Source organism: Staurois parvus, unplaced genomic scaffold (assembly GCF_062004578.1).
Source record: "Staurois parvus isolate SC_StPar_1 unplaced genomic scaffold, SC_StPar_1.0 ptg000770l, whole genome shotgun sequence".
NCBI lineage: Eukaryota > Metazoa > Chordata > Amphibia > Anura > Ranidae > Staurois > Staurois parvus.
This window is the reverse complement of record NW_028318566.1, coordinates 183,790-204,632: the sequence shown is the minus strand read 5'-3', so window position 1 is coordinate 204,632 and position 20,843 is coordinate 183,790. Positions and strand designations below refer to the sequence as shown.

Below are 20,843 nucleotides of genomic sequence, written 5' to 3'. Positions count from 1 at the left end.
AAGAAGTTTTCCAGCAAAAAATAAAAAACTATATTAAAAGTTTAAGTTGCCATAAAGCCCCAGACATTCCTAAAAGCACCTCTGCCTAATAAAAAAAACATCAACCCTTCATATTTTCCAATTTTTTTTTTTTTTTTTTTTAAATCAGGACAAGTAGATTGACATGAGAGAAAAGTAGACTGGGATCCCAATTTAGTCCCTTGGACAAGTAGTGTTTTAAAAAAAGTCCACATCCCTGAAGGTATTTGTGAAAAAAAGCAATACATAAATACTATTTCACGAAAGTGATCTACGAGTAGTCATTCACTGGTAAACCACGGTTCCCCAGGGACTACAATTGAGAGAAATGTGGTTTTCTACCTCACTCACCCCCCTCACTTTCATTTCAAACGGAAATACTGAGGAAAAACAGTTTACACCACAAAAGAGGAATTATCATTCAGAAACACAGCTATCAGTTTCACACGGAGATAGTATACATTCTGTGCTGTTCACTAACTCAGAGGGAAAATGCATTACAGTAAGAAATCAGAATTCCAGGGTTTTTCAGGTGTTTAATGATTACTCCCCTTTCGAGCTGTTCTGTCGCTTTTCAATATCAGACCATTTTACAGTAACATCCATTCTGTAATGGATTTTGTTCTTCAGATAATAATAGAGGATTGTAGCAGGCCATCTTATTTTACAGGAGTAAAGTTTTTTTTTATTATAATACAAGATTTATATAGCGCCAACAGTTTGCAAAGCGCTTTACAAAATGAAGGCAGACAGTACAGTTACAATTTGGTACCAGAGGAATCAGAGGGCCCTGCTTGTTAGAGCTTACAATTTTCAATGTGGTGAACCTGGAGAAGAAACTTTCTAGACAACGTCATTTTTACTGCACCACTTTTTTTGTAGATTTCATCTTTTTTGTTTTTATACACTCAACAGCACTTTGTACTTTTTGTATTTGTCTTTTTTAGTTTTAGGTAGACTGGGTAAGAGGTACATCTCCTGACAGCTTTTTATTGCTGTCTTTGAATCTGCTATGGACATTTCCTCACTTGTTTAGTAAAACCATTGGCACTCGTAACAGGAAGTGAGAGGGAATTTCTCTAAATAAGACCTTGATAGATTTAGAAACCCAACAGGGGTTCTTATCATCTTTGCGCAATATTTCCAAAAGGAGAAAATAACCTTTTCTTGGACATACACTTAAACCACTTCAATATCGGGCACTTTTACTGCCTTCCTGCCCAGGCCAATTTTCAGCTTTCACCGCTATCACACTTTGAATGACAATTGCGCGGTCATGTAGCACTGTACCCATATGAAAGTTTTATCATTTTTTTCACACAAATAGAGCTTTCCTTTGGTGGTAATTAATCACCACTGAGTTTGTTTTTTTTTGGCTAAATAAAAAAAAAAAAAAAACACCTGAAACTTTTGAAAAAAAAAAACCAAAAGCAAAAAACACTTTTTTTTCGTTTCTGTTAAAAAATTTTGCAAATAAATAACATTCTTCATAAATGTAGGTCAAAATGTATTCTGCTACATTTCTTTGTTGAAAATAATAATAATAATTTAATTTGTATTTTTTTTTCACGGTTTTATTTTTTTTTTTATAAAATTTTTTATTTTTTTACGATTTTATTTTTCAGCACACTATGACCGAAGCGATACAATGTTACCATAATAACATTGAACTACTATGGGCAATTGATCAGGATTTTGTTTTTTTAACACATTATGATTGCTAATACCAATGCATTTCATTGATATTTGCAATCAATGTTACTGAATGAAACTGATTCATTCAGTCTTTTGTTGTGATTAGGCAAAGCTGATCACATGATACAGATGGGCTGTGATTGGCCCTGTGTGTATCATGTGACTGCCTTGACCAGTCACAGCCAACAACATAATTGTATACAATGGATGGCATGACAGGAAGCCATCCATTGTATATAATTGACATGTGATCTGCTGTGATTGGTCATAGCGGTCACATGACACTGGCAACGGGTCGGTGTAGTGATATGTCATCGGCTGTGCCCCGTGAACATAGCTGGTGACAGATTGCGCTGCTGCACGGCCCTGTGAGTGGCTCATTTTGACAGGACGTTCAGTCACAACGGCGAGTGTCCAGCCTGGCCATCAATCTGCTATAGGCCAGGCAGGAAGGTGTTAACTAACACTATACAATCAAAGTAGAATTTCAGCTTTACTGTGACTTTAAATAGTTCAGTGGAACCAAGCAAGCTCAAACAAATTATAATACTTACATAACTATACGGCCGCTGTGTGCACTACAACGTACTGTTGTAGCATTAGCTACAAACAGTAAGCAGTGTTATTTTCAGGCAACAATATAGGTGAGTTCCTGTCTGCTGACAGATATAAACTGAGTTGGCCTACACTCATTTCCGCCATTCAGGAGAAGCCTTGTATTTTTGTCAATGAATACAAAGATCCTCAGATTGGCTGAGGTAGAAATCGTGGCATCATCTGTCTGCCTCTCCCCCTCGGCCAATCAGAGTCCTAATAAAGCTGGAATTCTACTTTAAGTGCTCTACTGGTTCACTTCTATACTTACAAGTAGTGTGTTTTGCGCAATGTCCTCATTTTCAACAGTTAAATTTATAAACATCCAAGATCTTATGGGGGGCATGAAAACTCTATTCTAAAACATTTATATACTCCACAAGCAGAACTAGAGCTGCCCACAAGGTATTTTTACAGCTTATCTATTTATAATATTATTTTAAAGGCTGACATCAAGGTAGCTACTCTGTTTCACACATGGTGTCCCCAGTGGATGTGCATTGACCCCTAGGGTGTATCCCCATCTGGGGTGGATATGCAGGGTGTTGGCAGCCCTATTCCTGTAACCATTTGTACTCAACTATCATTTAAATGTTGCTGTTGATCTAGTATACATGGCATACTCCTGCTTTATCCGTGAAGGAGTTTTTCTGAAACGCGTTGGGTTCTGTCCTGATATCCCCAATAAAATGAAATCCATGATAGGCATACTACACTTTTTTATATATATATATTATTGACATATGGGGCTTTAAATCCTTTTTAACTGGGTTTATGTCATAACACTGTTATGTTTTGTGCATGTAATGTAACTGTAAACTCTGTGGAACTTTTATACTAAATTTGGCATACCAGCTCTTTATTGAAATATACATAACTGTCTTAACTGCCCTAAAATTCCTATGGGGATCATGTATGATACTTTTCAGTTAAGTCAAGGATGTTGGCAGTAAGAAATATCACCCACCTACTTATTCTATTATTCTCTGATTAACAGTCACACGTTTGACATGACTTTTGGGATAACTTCCCCTTTCATCTACAGTGCGGAAACAGCTTTTAGTTGCTAGAAAAGAGACGGGTAAGAACTAGATCTCTCCTGAGCCTCCCACCAAACAAGCTTAGATTAGTATAGATAACTCCTTGAGTCATATGGTACATAAGGGGAGATTTACTAAAACTGAAGCACTCAAAATCTGGTGCAGCTGTGCATGGTAGTCAATTAGCTTCTAAAGTCAGCTTGTTCAATTAAGTGCTGGCAATAAAACCTGGAAGCCGATTGGTTTCTATGCAGAGCTGCATCAGATTTTGAACTCTCCATTGTAAATAACCTCCATCATGTCTATAAATCCAAGGGGAAATCTTAAGCATTTCCATGCTATTTCAGATATATAGATGAATAAATATCAATCTCTGGTTATTCCACTTCACCCTTGCGAATCATATTTGAGCTTCTGTTCTGTAGGACTTTGCACTTATTTCTTATGTTTGTTACTTTGTTAGAACAAAACATGTATTGGAAGTCATACAATAACTGCACTGCGTGGTCGCTAATCACATTTTTTAAAGTACTATATTACGGTGTACTGTGTGGAGGACGTTTTTTCACCTATCCCCTCCAATAAAAAAAAATGTAGGATCTTGTATTGAGAGAGAGAGAGTGAGAGAGAGATAGAGAGATAGAACTACTTCCAACTGCAATTCTGCTTTGTGATATTTGACCTTTTTTCTAAACTCATGATCCAGCTAAGCCCATTTTATGATATAATACTGTCCCCTGCTCGTAAAATTACAACACAGGTCCTTGTAATGTCACTACATCTGCACATTTCTGTATTCCTGTAGATATCTCTGCCTCTGAATGTTTTAGCATATCCAGGAAGCTGTGGTTATAAAAAAAGGTAACCTTTACAGCAGGGGTATCAGGTCAAGTCATTAACATGTTCTTCCAGCTGAGGTCTGAATTGCATGTTTGATTCTTTATTGGCACCTTGAAACATCTGCAAATTCCGCACGTGCAGCGCAATTTAAAAAAATGATCAGGGACTTTTTTTTTTTTGCGTTTCTGCATGCAAAACAGCCCATTGAAATGAATAGGCTACCTACACGCAGAACATAGTTAACAATGATGTAAACCTAGCCTAAGATCCTTCAAGTCACAATCCCGTTATTACAACAATGTTCTTAGACCCCTACCGGGAACATCACAAGCAGGGCCCTCTGTTTCCTCTTGTACCAAATTGTATTGTAACTATAATGTCTACCTTCATTTTGTAACGCGCAAACTGTTGGCGCTATATAAATCCTGCATAATAATAATAATCACAACCCCCCCCTTTACATCACAGTTTTGTTCCATTTACATCAAGATCACTCCTTCACATCACTCCCCCCATTAATATCACCTTACCTTCACTATCCTGTCCTCAGCCCCGCTTCATATCACCCCCTTCACATCCATGTCATCACCCCCCCCCCCCCCTTTATATCACTCCCACCTCCTCTTTCAAATATCTGTCCTCTGCCCCCCTTTGTTTCAGCTCCTCTAAATTCCTGTCCTCATCCCCCTTTACATTCCTGTCCTCACTCACCCCCATTCCTGTCCCTTTATATCACCCCCCTCCTCCTCCATATTCCAGTCCTCTGCCCCCTTTCACATCATCCTTGGCTTCTCCCAAATCCTTCACAGCAGTGACAGTAGTTCCCGTTCATCTCCTACCTACAAAGGGCGAAAGGTGGGAAGTACATCAGTATACAGCTGCCATCGGAGGCAGGACAGTTCCGGATTGATGTCGGGAGGCATATCAGTATACAGCTGACACTGGAGGCAGGACAGCTTCAGAATTATGGTGGGAGCTGCACAACTTTTCCTGGTAACCAGCAGGTAATTGGTTTGAAGAAACCAATCACCTGCTGGTTACCAGGAAACGTTGTGCAGCTCCCACCATAATTCTAATACTAATAATAACCAATCATCTGCTGTTTAACTTGAAATGATAACGTGACAGTTCCCACCCTCCATCTGGAGCCTCCAATGTCCGTTATAGACTGATGTTCCTCCTGCCGTCCATCTGGAGCTCTTCTGCCTCCGATGTCGGCTGTATACTGATGTGCCTCCCTCCGTCCATCCAGAGCTGTCCTGCCTCCAATGTCAGCTGGATAAGGATGACAGAAGTGACGGCAGCTGAGCGGAAGAGCCGCCTCTTCAATGTGGAACTGCGGCCGGTCTGGATGGGATAGTAACTCGGTTTGGATCTGGACCGCGGTCTGCCATTTAGTGATGTCTGCTTTACAATTTTATGAATGTTCCATTATTATACTTTAGGACGTTGTGGTCAAAGAGTTTGGAATTTGCGAAAGGATGTGTGTGGTCTATCAACATCCACTTGGAACACATATTACAGTGATGGCGAACCCGTGGCACGCGTGCCACAGCCGGCACGCCGAGCCTTATCTGTGGGCACGCCAGGAGAATCCAGCGGCGCGCTGTCTTCCCGGCTGTAGTGTGCGTGACAGCCGGGTCCCAAGTGCGCATGCACAAGAAGCAGTGCTCTTTGTGAATGGTAAGGCGGTACCTGGGACACATGACAGATCCCAGAAGCCGCCGGACCAATCACAAAGCGCAGCGCTTCTCGCGCATGCGCACTGGGCATCCGGCTGTCCGCCCACACTACAGAAGCCGGGAAGACAACGCGCGGCTGGATAAAGGAACAGGTAAGATAAAAAAAAAAACTCTGCGGAAGTAAGAGCGGGTACCTGTCAAATTCAGGTACCCGCTCCCCCTCCCTCCCCAAAGGTCAGCAGTCATCCCTGTGCTGTCCGCAGTCTCTGGTCATCTCCTGTACTGTCCGCAGTCTCTGGTCATCCCTGTGCTGTCCGCAGTCTCTGGTCATCCCTGTGCTGTCCGCAGTCTCTGGTCATCCCTGTGCTGTCCGCAGTCTCTGGTCATCCCTGTGCTGTCCGCAGTCTCTGGTCATCCCTGTGCTGTCCGCAGTCTCTGGTCATCCCTGTGCTGTCCGCAGTCTCTGGTCATCCCTGTGCTGTCCGCAGTCTCTGGTCATCCCTGTGCTGTCCGCAGTCTCTGGTCATCCCTGTGCTGTCCGCAGTCTCTGGTCATCCCTGTGCTGTCCGCAGTCTCTGGTCATCCCTGTGCTGTCCGCAGTCTCTGGTCATCCCTGTGCTGTCCGCAGTCTCTGGTCATCCCTGTGCTGTCCGCAGTCTCTGGTCATCCCTGTGCTGTCCGCAGTCTCTGGTCATCCCTGTGCTGTCCGCAGTCTCTGGTCATCCCTGTGCTGTCCGCAGTCTCTGGTCATCCCTGTGCTGTCCGCAGTCTCTGGTCATCCCTGTGCTGTCCGCAGTCTCTGGTCATCCCTGTGCTGTCCGCAGTCTCTGGTCATCCCTGTGCTGTCCGCAGTCTCTGGTCATCCCTGTGCTGTCCGCAGTCTCTGGTCATCCCTGTGCTGTCCGCAGTCTCTGGTCATCCCTGTACTGTCCGCAGTCTCTGGTCATCTCCTGTACTGTCCGCAGTCTCTGGTCATCTCCTGTACTGTGTCCGCAGTCTCTGGTCATCTCCTGTACTGTGTCCGCAGTCTCTGGTCATCCCTGTACTGTGTCCGCAGTCTCTGGTCATCCCTGTACTGTGTCCGCAGTCTCTGGTCATCCCTGTACTGTGTCCGCAGTCTCTGGTCATCCCTGTACTGTGTCCGCAGTCTCTGGTCATCCCTGTACTGTGTCCGCAGTCTCTGGTCATCCCTGTACTGTGTCCGCAGTCTCTGGTCATCCCTGTACTGTGTCCGCAGTCTCTGGTCATCCCTGTACTGTGTCCGCAGTCTCTGGTCATCCCTGTACTGTGTCCGCAGTCTCTGGTCATCCCTGTACTGTCCGCAGTCTCTGGTCATCCCTGTACTGTCCGCAGTCTCTGGTCATCCCTGTACTGTGTCCGCAGTCTCTGGTCATCCCTGTACTGTCCGCAGTCACTGGTCATCCCTGTACTGTCCGCAGTCACTGGTCATCCCTGTACTGTGTCCGCAGTCTCTGGTCATCTCCTGTACTGTGTCCGCAGTCTCTGGTCATCCCTGTACTGTGTCCGCAGTCTCTGGTCATCCCTGTACTGTGTCCGCAGTCTCTGGTCATCCCTGTACTGTGTCCGCAGTCTCTGGTCATCCCTGTACTGTGTCCGCAGTCTCTGGTCATCCCTGTACTGTGTCCGCAGTCTCTGGTCATCCCTGTACTGTGTCCGCAGTCTCTGGTCATCCCTGTACTGTGTCCGCAGTCTCTGGTCATCCCTGTACTGTGTCCGCAGTCTCTGGTCATCCCTGTACTGTGTCCGCAGTCTCTGGTCATCCCTGTACTGTCCGCAGTCTCTGGTCATCTCCTGTACTGTGTCCGCAGTCTCTGGTCATCTCCTGTACTGTGTCCGCAGTCTCTGGTCATCTCCTGTACTGTGTCCGCAGTCTCTGGTCATCTCCTGTACTGTGTCCGCAGTCTCTGGTCATCTCCTGTACTGTGTCCGCAGTCTCTGGTCATCTCCTGTACTGTGTCCGCAGTCTCTGGTCATCTCCTGTACTGTGTCCGCAGTCTCTGGTCATCCCTGTACTGTGTCTGCAGTCTCTGGTCATCCCTGTACTGTGTCTGCAGTCTCTGGTCATCTCCTGTACTTTCCGCAGTCTCTGGTCATCCCTGTACTGTCCGCAGTCTCTGGTCATCTCCTGTACTCTCCGCAGTCTCTGGTCATCTCCTGTACTCTCCGCAGTCTCTGGTCATCTTCTGTACTGTTCGCAGTCTCTGGTCATCTCTTGTACTGTGTCCGCAGTCTCTGGTCATCTCCTGTACTGTGTCCGCAGTCTCTGGTCATCTCCTGTACTGTGTCCGCAGTCTCTGGTCATCTCCTGTACTGTGTCCGCAGTCTCTGGTCATCTCCTGTACTGTGTCCGCAGTCTCTGGTCATCTCCTGTACTGTGTCCGCAGTCTCTGGTCATCTCCTGTACTGTCCGCAGTCTCTGGTCATCTCCTGTACTTTCCGCAGTCTCTGGTCATCCCTGTACTGTCCGCAGTCACTGGTCATCCCTGTACTGTGTCCGCAGTCTCTGGTCATCTCCTGTACTGTGTCCGCAGTCTCTGGTCATCCCTGTACTGTCCGCAGTCTCTGGTCATCTCCTGTACTTTCCGCAGTCTCTGGTCATCTCCTGTACTTTCCGCAGTCTCTGGTCATCCCTGTACTGTGTCCGCAGTCTCTGGTCATCCCTGTACTGTGTCCGCAGTCTCTGGTCATCCCTGTACTGTGTCCGCAGTCTCTGGTCATCCCTGTACTGTGTCCGCAGTCTCTGGTCATCCCTGTACTGTGTCCGCAGTCTCTGGTCATCCCTGTACTGTGTCCGCAGTCTCTGGTCATCCCTGTACTGTGTCCGCAGTCTCTGGTCATCCCTGTACTGTGTCCGCAGTCTCTGGTCATCCCTGTACTGTCCGCAGTCTCTGGTCATCTCCTGTACTGTCCGCAGTCTCTGGTCATCTCCTGTACTGTGTCCGCAGTCTCTGGTCATCTCCTGTACTGTGTCCGCAGTCTCTGGTCATCTCCTGTACTGTGTCCGCAGTCTCTGGTCATCTCCTGTACTGTGTCCGCAGTCTCTGGTCATCCCTGTACTGTGTCTGCAGTCTCTGGTCATCCCTGTACTGTGTCTGCAGTCTCTGGTCATCCCTGTACTGTGTCTGCAGTCTCTGGTCATCCCTGTACTGTGTCTGCAGTCTCTGGTCATCTCCTGTACTTTCCGCAGTCTCTGGTCATCCCTGTACTGTCCGCAGTCACTGGTCATCCCTGTACTGTGTCCGCAGTCTCTGGTCATCTCCTGTACTGTGTCCGCAGTCTCTGGTCATCCCTGTACTGTGTCCGCAGTCTCTGGTCATCCCCTGTACTGTCCGCAGTCTCTGGTCATCCCCTGTACTGTCTGCAGTCTCTGGTCATCTCCTGTACTGTTCGCAGTCTCTGGTCATCTCCTGTACTGTGTCCGCAGTCTCTGGTCATCTCCTGTACTGTGTCCGCAGTCTCTGGTCATCTCCTGTACTGTCCGCAGTCTCTGGTCATCTCCTGTACTGTGTCCGCAGTCTCTGGTCATCCCTGTACTGTGTCCGCAGTCTCTGGTCATCCCTGTACTGTGTCCGCAGTCTCTGGTCATCTCCTGTACTGTGTCCGCAGTCTCTGGTCATCCCTGTACTGTGTCCGCAGTCTCTGGTCATCTCCTGTACTGTGTCCGCAGTCTCTGGTCATCCCTGTACTGTGTCCGCAGTCTCTGGTCATCTCCTGTACTGTGTCCGCAGTCTCTGGTCATCCCTGTACTGTGTCCGCAGTCTCTGGTCATCCCTGTACTGTGTCCGCAGTCTCTGGTCATCCCTGTACTGTGTCCGCAGTCTCTGGTCATCCCTGTACTGTGTCCGCAGTCTCTGGTCATCCCTGTACTGTGTCCGCAGTCTCTGGTCATCCCTGTACTGTCCGCAGTCTCTGGTCATCCCTGTACTGTCCGCAGTCTCTGGTCATCCCTGTACTGTGTCCGCAGTCTCTGGTCATCCCTGTACTGTGTCCGCAGTCTCTGGTCATCCCTGTACTGTGTCCGCAGTCTCTGGTCATCTCCTGTACTGTGTCCGCAGTCTCTGGTCATCCCTGTACTGTGTCCGCAGTCTCTGGTCATCCCCTGTACTGTCCGCAGTCTCTGGTCATCCCCTGTACTGTCTGCAGTCTCTGGTCATCTCCTGTACTGTTCGCAGTCTCTGGTCATCTCCTGTACTGTGTCCGCAGTCTCTGGTCATCTCCTGTACTGTGTCCGCAGTCTCTGGTCATCTCCTGTACTGTCCGCAGTCTCTGGTCATCTCCTGTACTGTGTCCGCAGTCTCTGGTCATCCCTGTACTGTGTCCGCAGTCTCTGGTCATCCCTGTACTGTGTCCGCAGTCTCTGGTCATCTCCTGTACTGTGTCCGCAGTCTCTGGTCATCCCTGTACTGTGTCCGCAGTCTCTGGTCATCTCCTGTACTGTGTCCGCAGTCTCTGGTCATCCCTGTACTGTGTCCGCAGTCTCTGGTCATCCCTGTACTGTGTCCGCAGTCTCTGGTCATCCCTGTACTGTGTCCGCAGTCTCTGGTCATCCCTGTACTGTCCGCAGTCTCTGGTCATCCCTGTACTGTCCGCAGTCTCTGGTCATCCCTGTACTGTGTCCGCAGTCTCTGGTCATCCCTGTACTGTGTCCGCAGTCTCTGGTCATCCCTGTACTGTGTCCGCAGTCTCTGGTCATCCCTGTACTGTGTCCGCAGTCTCTGGTCATCCCTGTACTGTGTCCGCAGTCTCTGGTCATCCCTGTACTGTGTCCGCAGTCTCTGGTCATCCCTGTACTGTTAATTAGTTTGCACTACTGTACGAGTTGTTTTTTCTAAACCAAAAGCTCGATATTCAGGTTTCATTGCAGTGTTGGCACTTTGAAAGAAATAAGTTGGTTTTGGGTTGCAGTTTGGGCACTCGGGCTCAAAAAGGTTCGCCATCACTGACATATTACGTAATTTTTTGAAGAGGCTAAAGTTTCAAATAACGCTCTTCAAGAGATTTGGTTTTTTTTGGGGGGGGGGGGGAAATCAAACACTGTCAAAGGCAAGTTTTCTTTTGAAATTTGTCTCCCCACCTCCTTAGTTTAACTCTTTACTCCTAGATTGTACATTTGCTTATTACCTAATCTATGGAAACCCACTGGTAGAACATTACAACATGACAATTTTGGCATGGCTCTAACAGGTGGACAAACTGATCTATTATGGACCCCTTGCCTGGGGAGTCTCAAGCGATAAAAGTCATAGAAATTACCTTGCCAGCACCCAAACAAAATTCAGTGGGCGGACTTGTAATCCAAACACTGCTTTATATCCAACTAACAGTATACAGGAGTATAAGGTCTACTATTCAGACTTGGATTCAGCTCCAGGATGTACATGTTATAAAACTTCAAGACAATCAGTTATGTCAGTAAAACTAAATACATTGGAGGGAAATACACAACTGCACTTATTTAAAGTGGTTCTAAAAGGTAGGACATGTTTACCTTAATACAGGGAATGCATTAAGGTAAAAAATGTCTCAGTAGCTGTATTGCCCCCTCACCTCCCTATGTGCTTACCTGAGCCCTATGCCGATCAAGCATTGTGCCTGTCTGCAGCATTGCTACCCTATGTTCCTCCCCTCACAGGTCAAAGAGGCAGTAGCAAATCCTGTGAGAATGAATGGAGAAAGGGGCGGGGCCAAGCCATGCTATGTGTGTCTATGGGTGCACACTTGCCCAGCTCAGAGGTAAGCCCACAGCGGTGCCCCCATAGAAAGTATGGGATGACACAAAGAAGAGGAGGAGCAAAGAGCACTGGGGGAGGACCCCAGAAAAGGAGATTTGGGGCTGCTCAATACTATTGCAGAGAGCAGGGAAACATACCATGTTTATCATTTTAGAATATTCACATTCTTGCATAAACCCAATCAAGACTGGATATTTTTAGCATTTAGAATTTTAAGAAAAAACACTGTACTTCATCAGGGATTCCCAATTTGCTATGTGTTTGAAACTTTTAAATCTTGCTGATGCATATTAACCACTTCAATACCGGGCATTTTTACCCCCTTCCTGCCCAGGACAATTTTCAGGTTTCAGAGCTCTCACACTTTGAATGATCATTGCTCGGTCATGCAACACTGTACCCAAACAAAATTTTTATCATTTTGTTCACACAACTAGAGCTTTCTTTTGGTGGTATTTAATCACCACTGGGGTTTTTATTTTTTGCTAAATTAACAAAAAAAGACCGAAAATTAAAACAAAAACCAAAACACTTTTTTTTGTTTCGGTTATAAAAGTTTGCAACTAAATAATTGTTCTTCATAAATTTAGGCCAAGATGTATTCTGCTACATTTCTTTGGTGAAAATGACCCAGTATTTAATATTTAGTCTGAAGGAAAGTTATAAAGTTCACAAACTATGGGATATATCTGAAAATTGATCAATTCTGAAGTACTGACAGCCAATATAATTTTCTTGAGGTCCAAAAATGTCAAAACAGTACAGATATCCCCCAAATTACCACTTTTTGAAAAGTAGACAGTCCGACGTATTTAATAAGAGGCATGGCGAGTTTTTTGAAGTTGTAATTTTTTGTCATACTTTTTTGGAAAATGAAGAAATTAAAAACATTTTCACAATTTTTGTTTTTTACATACTGTCACTAGTGCAGTACAGCATCATCATATAACTGGTGTGGAAGTGATCAGGGACGCTGGCTGATGACAGTATTGAAAAAAAAAAAAAGAAAAATGTTTTTAAATTTTTTATTACTTTTTTTTCTTCATATTACACTATGACCAAAGTAGTATACTGTATACATAGTAACACTGTACTACTTTGGGGAAGTGATCAGTATTTTTTTTTTTTACACAGTTTGGATTGCTTATAGCAAAGAATTTCACTGAATGAAATCGATTCATTTGGGTTTTTTTGTGATTGGCCACGGTTAATCACACGACACAGATGGGCTGTGATTGGCCCAGCCTGTGCATGTCATCACTGTGACCATTCACAGCTAGACACACTTGCATACAATGGATGGCATGAAAGGAAGCCATCCATTGTTTACAACGGTCATGTGACCTGCTGTGAAGGGTCACAGCAGGTCACACGGTACTGGCAATGGGGCCGGTACACAGATCTGTCTTCGCCTGTGTCCGAGGTACACAGCTGGTGACAGATCTCGCCACAGCGTGGCCCTGCGGGCACGCACAAGGCGCGATCCGGGAAGGACATCATATGACACCCTCCCTTGGTTTCCAATGAGATGCAAAAGTTGCTCTCATCAGAAAAGAGGACTTTGGACTACTGAGCAACAGACCAGGTCTGTTATTTTTTAGCCCAGGTAAGACGCTTCTGACGTTGTGTGTTGCTCAGGAGCGGCTTGACAAGAGGAATACGACATTTGAAGCCCATGTCCAGGATCCGTCTGTGTGTGGTGGCTCTTGATACACTGACTCCAGCCTCAGTCCACTCCTTGTGAAAGTCCCCAACACTTTTGAATGGCCTTTTCCTGACAATCCTCTCCAGGCTGCGGTCATCCCTGCTGCTTGTGCACCTTTTTCTTCCACACTTTTCCCTTCCACATAACTTTCTATTAATGTGCTTTGATACAGCACTTTGGGAACATCCAACTTCTTTTGCAATTACCTTTTGAGGCTTTCCCTCCTTATGGAGGGTGTCATTGATGGTTTTCTGCACAACTGTCAGGTCAGCAGTCTTTCCCATGATTGCGAACCAGACAGAGACCATTTAAAGGCTCAGGAACCCTTTGCAGGTGTTATGGCTTAATTAGCTGATTAGAGTGGGACACTTTGAGCCGAGAATATTGCACCTTTTCACAATATTCTAATTTTCTGAGATTGTGGATTTGGGGTTTTCATGAGCTGTAAGCCATAATCATCACAGTTATGACAAATCACGGCTTGAACTATCTTGCTTTGCATGTAATGAGTCTATTTCATATATTAGTTTCACCTTTTAAGTTGCATTACTGAAATAAATGAACTTTTGCACGATATTCAAATTTTTTGAGTTTCACCTGTATACAAGTTACAAATTGAAGGTCACCCATTGACTTCTAATACCTCTTGGGTGAGATCTCTTGATCACAGTCCCTACTTTTCCTGACCATCTCGGATGTTTTGGGTGTTTAATGAGAGCTTCCTGGTGAATTACTCATAACATACAATAAGTGAAAAATTCCACAGGGAGAGTGGGACACCTTCACAATGGCTGCAGTAGGTGTGTAGACCAAGAAACTCAAAAGCAGAGATCTCGCCAACAGTCTGAGATATATAGAAAACTGCTAGGGGTGGACTGACAAATTATTGAAATTAAAAGACATGTTGCGGACAATGGCAAGAACATAAAATTTTACATTCAGTCAAAAGATATCGGATATGTATGAAAAAAACAGCCAAAAAAAAATTCCACAGTTTGAGCAGTGGATTGTCTTACGTGAATTTTCCCTTTGACAAAGGTTGTTATGTCATCTTCATTTTCAAAGATGGATAGAGTCTGAAGCAGATTATTTTCCAACCATTCCCAGTGTTCAGTGATCTCTTTACGTGATGACCCTGAAGAAAGATATATATATTAGGAACACCAAAATAACATCAATTGACCATCTTCTTCTCCAAATATCTGGAAAGGCAATTACTGAAAAGTGTAAAGATTGTCATATTTTTCACATGTATTATACTATATAATTATTACTTCCAACAGGATATAAAAAGTGGAGATGTTTAAGCCTGGGACAAGTGTGTGTTTAGTATTTCCTCTACTCACCAATTCTTAATGAATTATTGAATATTTCCATATCCAACTTATCATTACTGAGTTGCATATTTCCCAAAAAAATCAACAGCAAAAGCTTAATGAATATTCAGGATCATCCCAACCCTTACTGCACGTTCAAAGAGTTCCTGTTAAAAATAAATCTCTCTTTTCTTTACACTTTCTTACACACGCAGCCAAGTTAAGGTAGTGTCTGATGTTCCATTGTTTTGAACTAGGATTCCTTTATTTCTGCATGGACAAATGGTAGTAATGTAAGTGGGTGCTTATGATGGTAAAAAAGGGGGGCTCTATGTTACTACACCAAAAAGACAAAATCAGCTAGAACAATTTTATTGAAACCAAAGTGGCATTTAATTACTTTTATGCAACAGGAATATCATTTGAAAAACGACGCATAAGGCAAGTCATACCAAAAATTTCCAAAAGTGTGTGATAGCTGTTCTTGAATTGAAAGCAATGACATCACCCATTCCTAATAAATGGATGTATAAAGAAAATCTGTCAGGTACATACTGCAGATTAGCCTTTTTACAATGAAGGAACCTTTGAAACAGTTTTAAGGTCTTAAGGAACCCCTCTCTAAGAGTATTGGACCTACAGCTCATGCTACATTACTGTGATCAGTAGGTTGTGGACACTTTTAAATAAAATAATAAAGAATGGGATTAACATAATAGTCATGAAATTAAATAATAAGAATGGCCAGAAAGAAACACAGTGAAATCTGTAGTGACCACTTATGCTGGTGGTCAGTGTAGAACTGCCCCCTTTACATAGGTGTTCAGTGTAGAAGCACAACTTTACATTGGTGATCAGTTTAGAAGTTAACCCCGACATTGGTGGTATGTTTTGTGCTACTCTAGGCAACTCAAAAAAATCTGCCGCCCCCATCACCCGGGTTAAATCAGGTAGTGAGGAAGTGACATATTGCCTCCTCACCGCCTGTCAAATACCTCTGAAAAGTGGTGATAGCTGCATGCCTAAACTTAGCCTTAATATTAAAACTGGATACACACGGGCTGAATATCAGCCAAAATCAGTCGGTTCAGCAGAAACCGGCCGACTTTCAGCCAATGTGTACAGCCGCCAGTCTGACAGAAGCCGGTCTCACAACTGGCTTTGTCAAATGGACACGCTAGAAAGCCAGCAGCTGATTGACATCCGTTCAGCAATCGCAGCTGATCGACATTTCAGCAATCGCAGCCAATGGGTGTGAGAGCTGATGAGTGTGGGGTGCGGACAGTCCCCCCGTCAAAACACAATAGCACAGCGAGAGCGATTGCTGCACTAAAGCATGCAGCATAGCGTGTGTTAATACAACGAGCTCTCATGTTTTTTTTGGTTGGGTTGAAGGGAAAAAAAAAAAAACACCTTCTCGTGTGTACCATGCTTTACCTTTCGCTTTGCTCTCTTCAGCTCCGGTCTCTGAAAGAAACTTGTTTTGCAGGCTCCATTTTATTTATTTTAAAATGCTTTAAAGCAAACTTTTCATGAGCCTAATGCAGCAGCTGTTATTTTATGAGTGCACAGTGTTAAATGCACTGAAAATCAAACAGCTGTCAGTTTCCACTTTCAATTGTTTTAAAAGGGGAATCTGTCATTAAGCTAAATACCCGTCTGGTAGAAGCTGCCATTGTGTAGTTTACAAGCTATATACTAGCTCCTAGACAGTGGATAGTGAATAGGTACTTCCCTGCTTGTGTGTCATTTCGAATAACAGTCTGGCAGGTTACCTTTAGAAGTGGACTATTTCACCATAAACCGGCCATGACCAGGTGCTCCTCTGACAGAGGAGTGAAAAGAATGATCAAAAAAGTTGTCCAAGAGCCAAGGACCACTTGTGGAGAGCTTCAGAAAGACCTGGAATTAGCAGGTACAATTGTTTTGAAGAAAACAATAAGTAATGCACTCAACCGCCATGGACTGTATGCGCGCTCACCACGCAAGACACCATTGCTGAAGAAAAAGCATGTTGAAACTCGTTTAAAGTTTGCGGCACTTGCCAAATTTCCCAAGTATTCAGAATATTTCTTTGTGAATGTGCTTTTATTTGCATGCACAGAATACACTATACAGTATTGGCAAAAGTATTGGGACACCCCTCCAAATCATTGGATTCACATGTTCCAATCACCTCCATGACTACAGGTGTATAAAATCAAGCACCTAGGCATGCAGACTGCTTCTACAAACATTTGTGAAATGGGTTGCTTCTTAGGAGCTTAGTGAAATTTCCTTGCCACTAAATATTCCATGGTCAACTGTTAGTGGTATTATAGCAAAGTGGAGGCAACTGGGAACAACAGCAACTCAGCCACGAAGTGTTAGGCCATGTAAAATGACAGAGCGGGGTCAGCACATGCTGAAGTGCACATTGCGCATAAGTCACCAACTGTCTGCAGAGTCAATAGTTAAAGACCTCCAAACTTTGTGTGGCCTTCAGATTAGCACAACAACAGTGTGTAGAGAGCTTCATGGAATGGGTTTCCATGGCCGAGCAGCTGTATCCAAGCCTTACATCACCAAGTGCAATGCAAAGTGTTGAATGCAGTGGTGTAAAGCACACAGCCACTGAACTGTAGAGCAGTGGAGACGTGCTCTCTGGAGTGACAAATCACACTTCTCTGTCTGGCAATCCGATGGACGTGTCTGGTTTTAGTGGCTGCCAGGAGAATGGTACTTGCCTGACTGCATTGTGCCAGGTGTAAAGTTTGGTAAAGGGGGGATTACGGTGTGGGGTTGTTTTTCAGGGATTGTGCACACTCCTAAACCTTGTGGACAGCCTTCCCAGAAGAGTTGAAGCAGTTATAGCTGCAAAGGGTGGGACAACTCAATATTGAACCCTAAGGACCAAGGCTGGGGTGCCATTAAAGAGTTCATGTATGTGTAAAGGCAGGCATCCCAATACTTTTGGCAATATAGTCTATTTCTCTGTGAGTGCACTTTTATTTGCATATACAGGCATACCTTGGTTTAATTCGTTCTGAGGGACTTTTCGTATAGTGAAAAATTTGTAAACCGAAACGCCGTTTCCCATAGGAATGCATTGAAAAACCAATTAATCCATTCCTGAGGTCAGAAAAAAGTAAACGCTAATAAAATGTGAATTATTTTATCAAGTCATGCGGTATTTTAGTACTGACAACCATGTGTTAATGTTTCAGCTGTCAGCGGGGTTCCCCACTGACAGCTGAATGTAAAAGAATTGCCAGAAATTAAAAAAATAGATTAACGGCGTGGGGTCCCCCCTCCCATCCATACCAAGCCCTTCGGGTCTGACATGGATTTTGACGGGAACTCCCATGCCAAAATTTAAAAAAAAATGGTGGGGGGTCCCCCCCAAATTCCATACCAGACCCTTATCTGAGCATGCAGCCCCCTCCTGAACCATACCAGGCCACATGCCCTCAACATGGGGGGGGGGGTTGCTTAGGGGCAGGGGGACCGTAAACCAAAAATTGCATTAACCGAGGCGTTTGAAAACCGAGGGAAAACCTGTGTAGGATTTTTCTCTGTGAATGTACCATCATCTACATATACAGAATATTTCTTTGTGATAGTACTTTTATTGCACACTCTCAATAAAAAGGAGTTTAAAAAAAAAAAGAAAAAATTGCTGCAGAACATTTAGACAAGACGAGGTCAAATGGCACTGCACATTACCCCAAAAACACCATACCAACAGTGAAGTTTGGAGGTAGGAACATAATGGTGTGGGGCTGTTTTTCAGTATACGGTACTGGCAAACTTCAGATTGTTGAAGGGAGGATGAAATGAAAAATGTACCAAGACATTCTTGATATTCTTGATTCTGATGCAATCTACCAGGATGATGAAGATAAAATGAGAGTGAGGATTAAAGCAAGACAATGATCTCAAACACAAAGCCAAGGAAACTCTCAATTGGTTTCAAAGAAAAAAAATAAAGTAGCAAGAATGGCCCAGCCAATAACCTGACTTAAATCCAATTGAAAATCTATGGAAAAAACTAAAGATCAAAGTTCATTGAAGAGGCCCACGGAACCTTCAAGATTAGAAGACCTTGTGTGGAAGAATGGGCCAAAATCACACCTGAGCAATGTATGTGACTAGTTTCTCCATACAGGAGGCGTCTTGAAGCTGTCATTACCAACAAAACAGGATTTTGTACGAAGTATTAAAAAAATTTCAGTTAGCGTATTCAATACTTTCTCCCCCTCTGCCATTCCATTTTATTACGCATAGCCTAATTTCTGAACTTATTTGTTTTGGTTTCTTTGTATGTATAGATTGCATGGGTTGTTACCAATGTGGTGAAAATTGCATGTCAATAGCACCTTTAGAAATATATTAACTGAGAAAAATGGTGGCAAGTTCAATACTTATTTTACCTGCTGTACCTAGTGAAGTGACTGGGCTTAGGTAATACACAGAGATGAAACAAATCTTCCTACATACAGTATATTGCCAAAAGTATTGGGACACCCCTCCAAATCATTGAATTCAGGTGTTCCAATCACCTCCATGGCCACAGGTGTATAAAATCAAGCACGTAGGCATGCAGACTGCTTCTACAAACATTTGAAAAAGAATGGGTCGCTCTCAAGAGCTCAGTGAATTCAAGTGTGGTACCGTGAAAGGTTGCCACCTGTGCAGTAAGTCCATCCATGAAATTTCCTTGCTACCAAATATTCCACGGTCAACTGCTAGTGGTATTATAACAAAGTGGAAGCAACTGGGAACAACAGCAACTCAGCCACGAAGTGGTAGGCCATGTAAAATGACAGAGCGGGGTCAGCGCATGCTGAAGACCTCAGTGCACAGAAGTCGCCAACTGTCTGCAGAGTCAATAGCTAAAGACCTTCAAACTTGGTGTGGCATTCAGATTAGCACAACAACAGTGTGTAGACAGCTTCATGGAATGGGTTTCTATGGCCAAGCAGCTGCATCCAAACCTTACATCACCAAGTGCAATGCAAAGCATCGAATGCAGTGGTGTGAAGCACGTCGCCACTGTACTCTAGTGCAGTGGAGATATGTTCTCTGGAGTGCCGAATCACGCTTCTCTGTCTGACAATCTGATGGACGTGTCTAGGTTTGGCTGTTGCCATAAGAACGATACGTGCCTGAATGCATTGTGCCAAGTGTAAAGTTTGGTGGAGGGGGGATTATGGTGTGGGGTTGTTTTTTAGGGGTTGGGCTTGGCCCCTTAGTTCCAGTGAAGGGAACTCTTAAGGTGTGAGCATACCAAGACATTTTGGACAATTTCATGCTCCCAACTTTGTGGGAACAGTTTGGGGATGGCCCCTTCCTGTTCCAACATGACTGTGCACCAGTGCACAAAGCAAGGTCCATAAAGTTATGGATGAGCATGTTTGGGGTGGAGGAACCTGACTGGCCTGCACGGAGTCCTAACCTAAACCTGGCAGAACACCTTTGGGATGAATTAGAGAGGAGACTGCGAGCCAGGCCTTCTCATCCAACATCAGTGCCTGATCTCACAAATGCAAAGAGTGGCCCAACTCAATATTGAACCCCACGGACTAAGACCGAAATGCCATTAAAGTTCATGTGGGTGTAAAAGTAGGCGTCCCAATACTTTTGGCAATATAGTGTAAGTTGTAGCTGTCTAACTGCAGTCTTCTTTTCCCTACATCTGTTCAAAGTGCTGAATTCAAAAAGCTTATCTGAGATTTCAGAAAAAAAGGGGGCGGAGAGCTGAGATTACTCTGCAGAGCTCAGTGAGGAGAGCTCTAAGAGCTGATTGGAGGTAAGAGACAACCCCCCCCCCCCCCTTCCAAACAGCTCACAGGAACAGAGCTGAAGCTCTGCTGGAGGTTCCTCCCCTGGTGTCAGGAAAACTTGTCAAAAGTGATTTATGCTGATGGCACAGGAACAAAGCAGCAGACAGAAAAGTCACTTGCTCTGGTCTGAAACAAGTACACACTATAGAGGGATATGCTTAGTTCACATTTCATGTCTGAGGTTTACAACCACTTTAATCTTCTTACCCCTAGGCAAAAATGGAGAACTTAACCCTGACAATATGGAGGGAGGGAGGCCCTGACAAGAGTAATTTTCTATTCTCGTGCCCAGAGTTGGGCTCTAAAATATTTGTTATGGGTTGATTGGTCCTTGTAAAATTTAGCTATAGTCACACCATTGATACAATAGATTTT

General features: G+C 44.3%; 1 protein-coding gene across 3 annotated transcripts in view; it reads right to left on the bottom strand.

The window, feature by feature from the left end:
• Positions 1–20,843, bottom strand: part of TBC1D9B (TBC1 domain family member 9B) — a 106,053-nt gene that overhangs the window by 68,193 nt on the left and 17,017 nt on the right. For all 3 annotated transcript variants that reach the window (XM_089654501.1, XM_089654502.1, XM_089654503.1), the window contains exon 3: positions 14,344–14,462. In XM_089654501.1, coding sequence (XP_089510627.1) covers positions 14,344–14,462 — 119 coding nt within the window. The remainder of the gene's footprint in view (positions 1–14,343; positions 14,463–20,843) is intronic.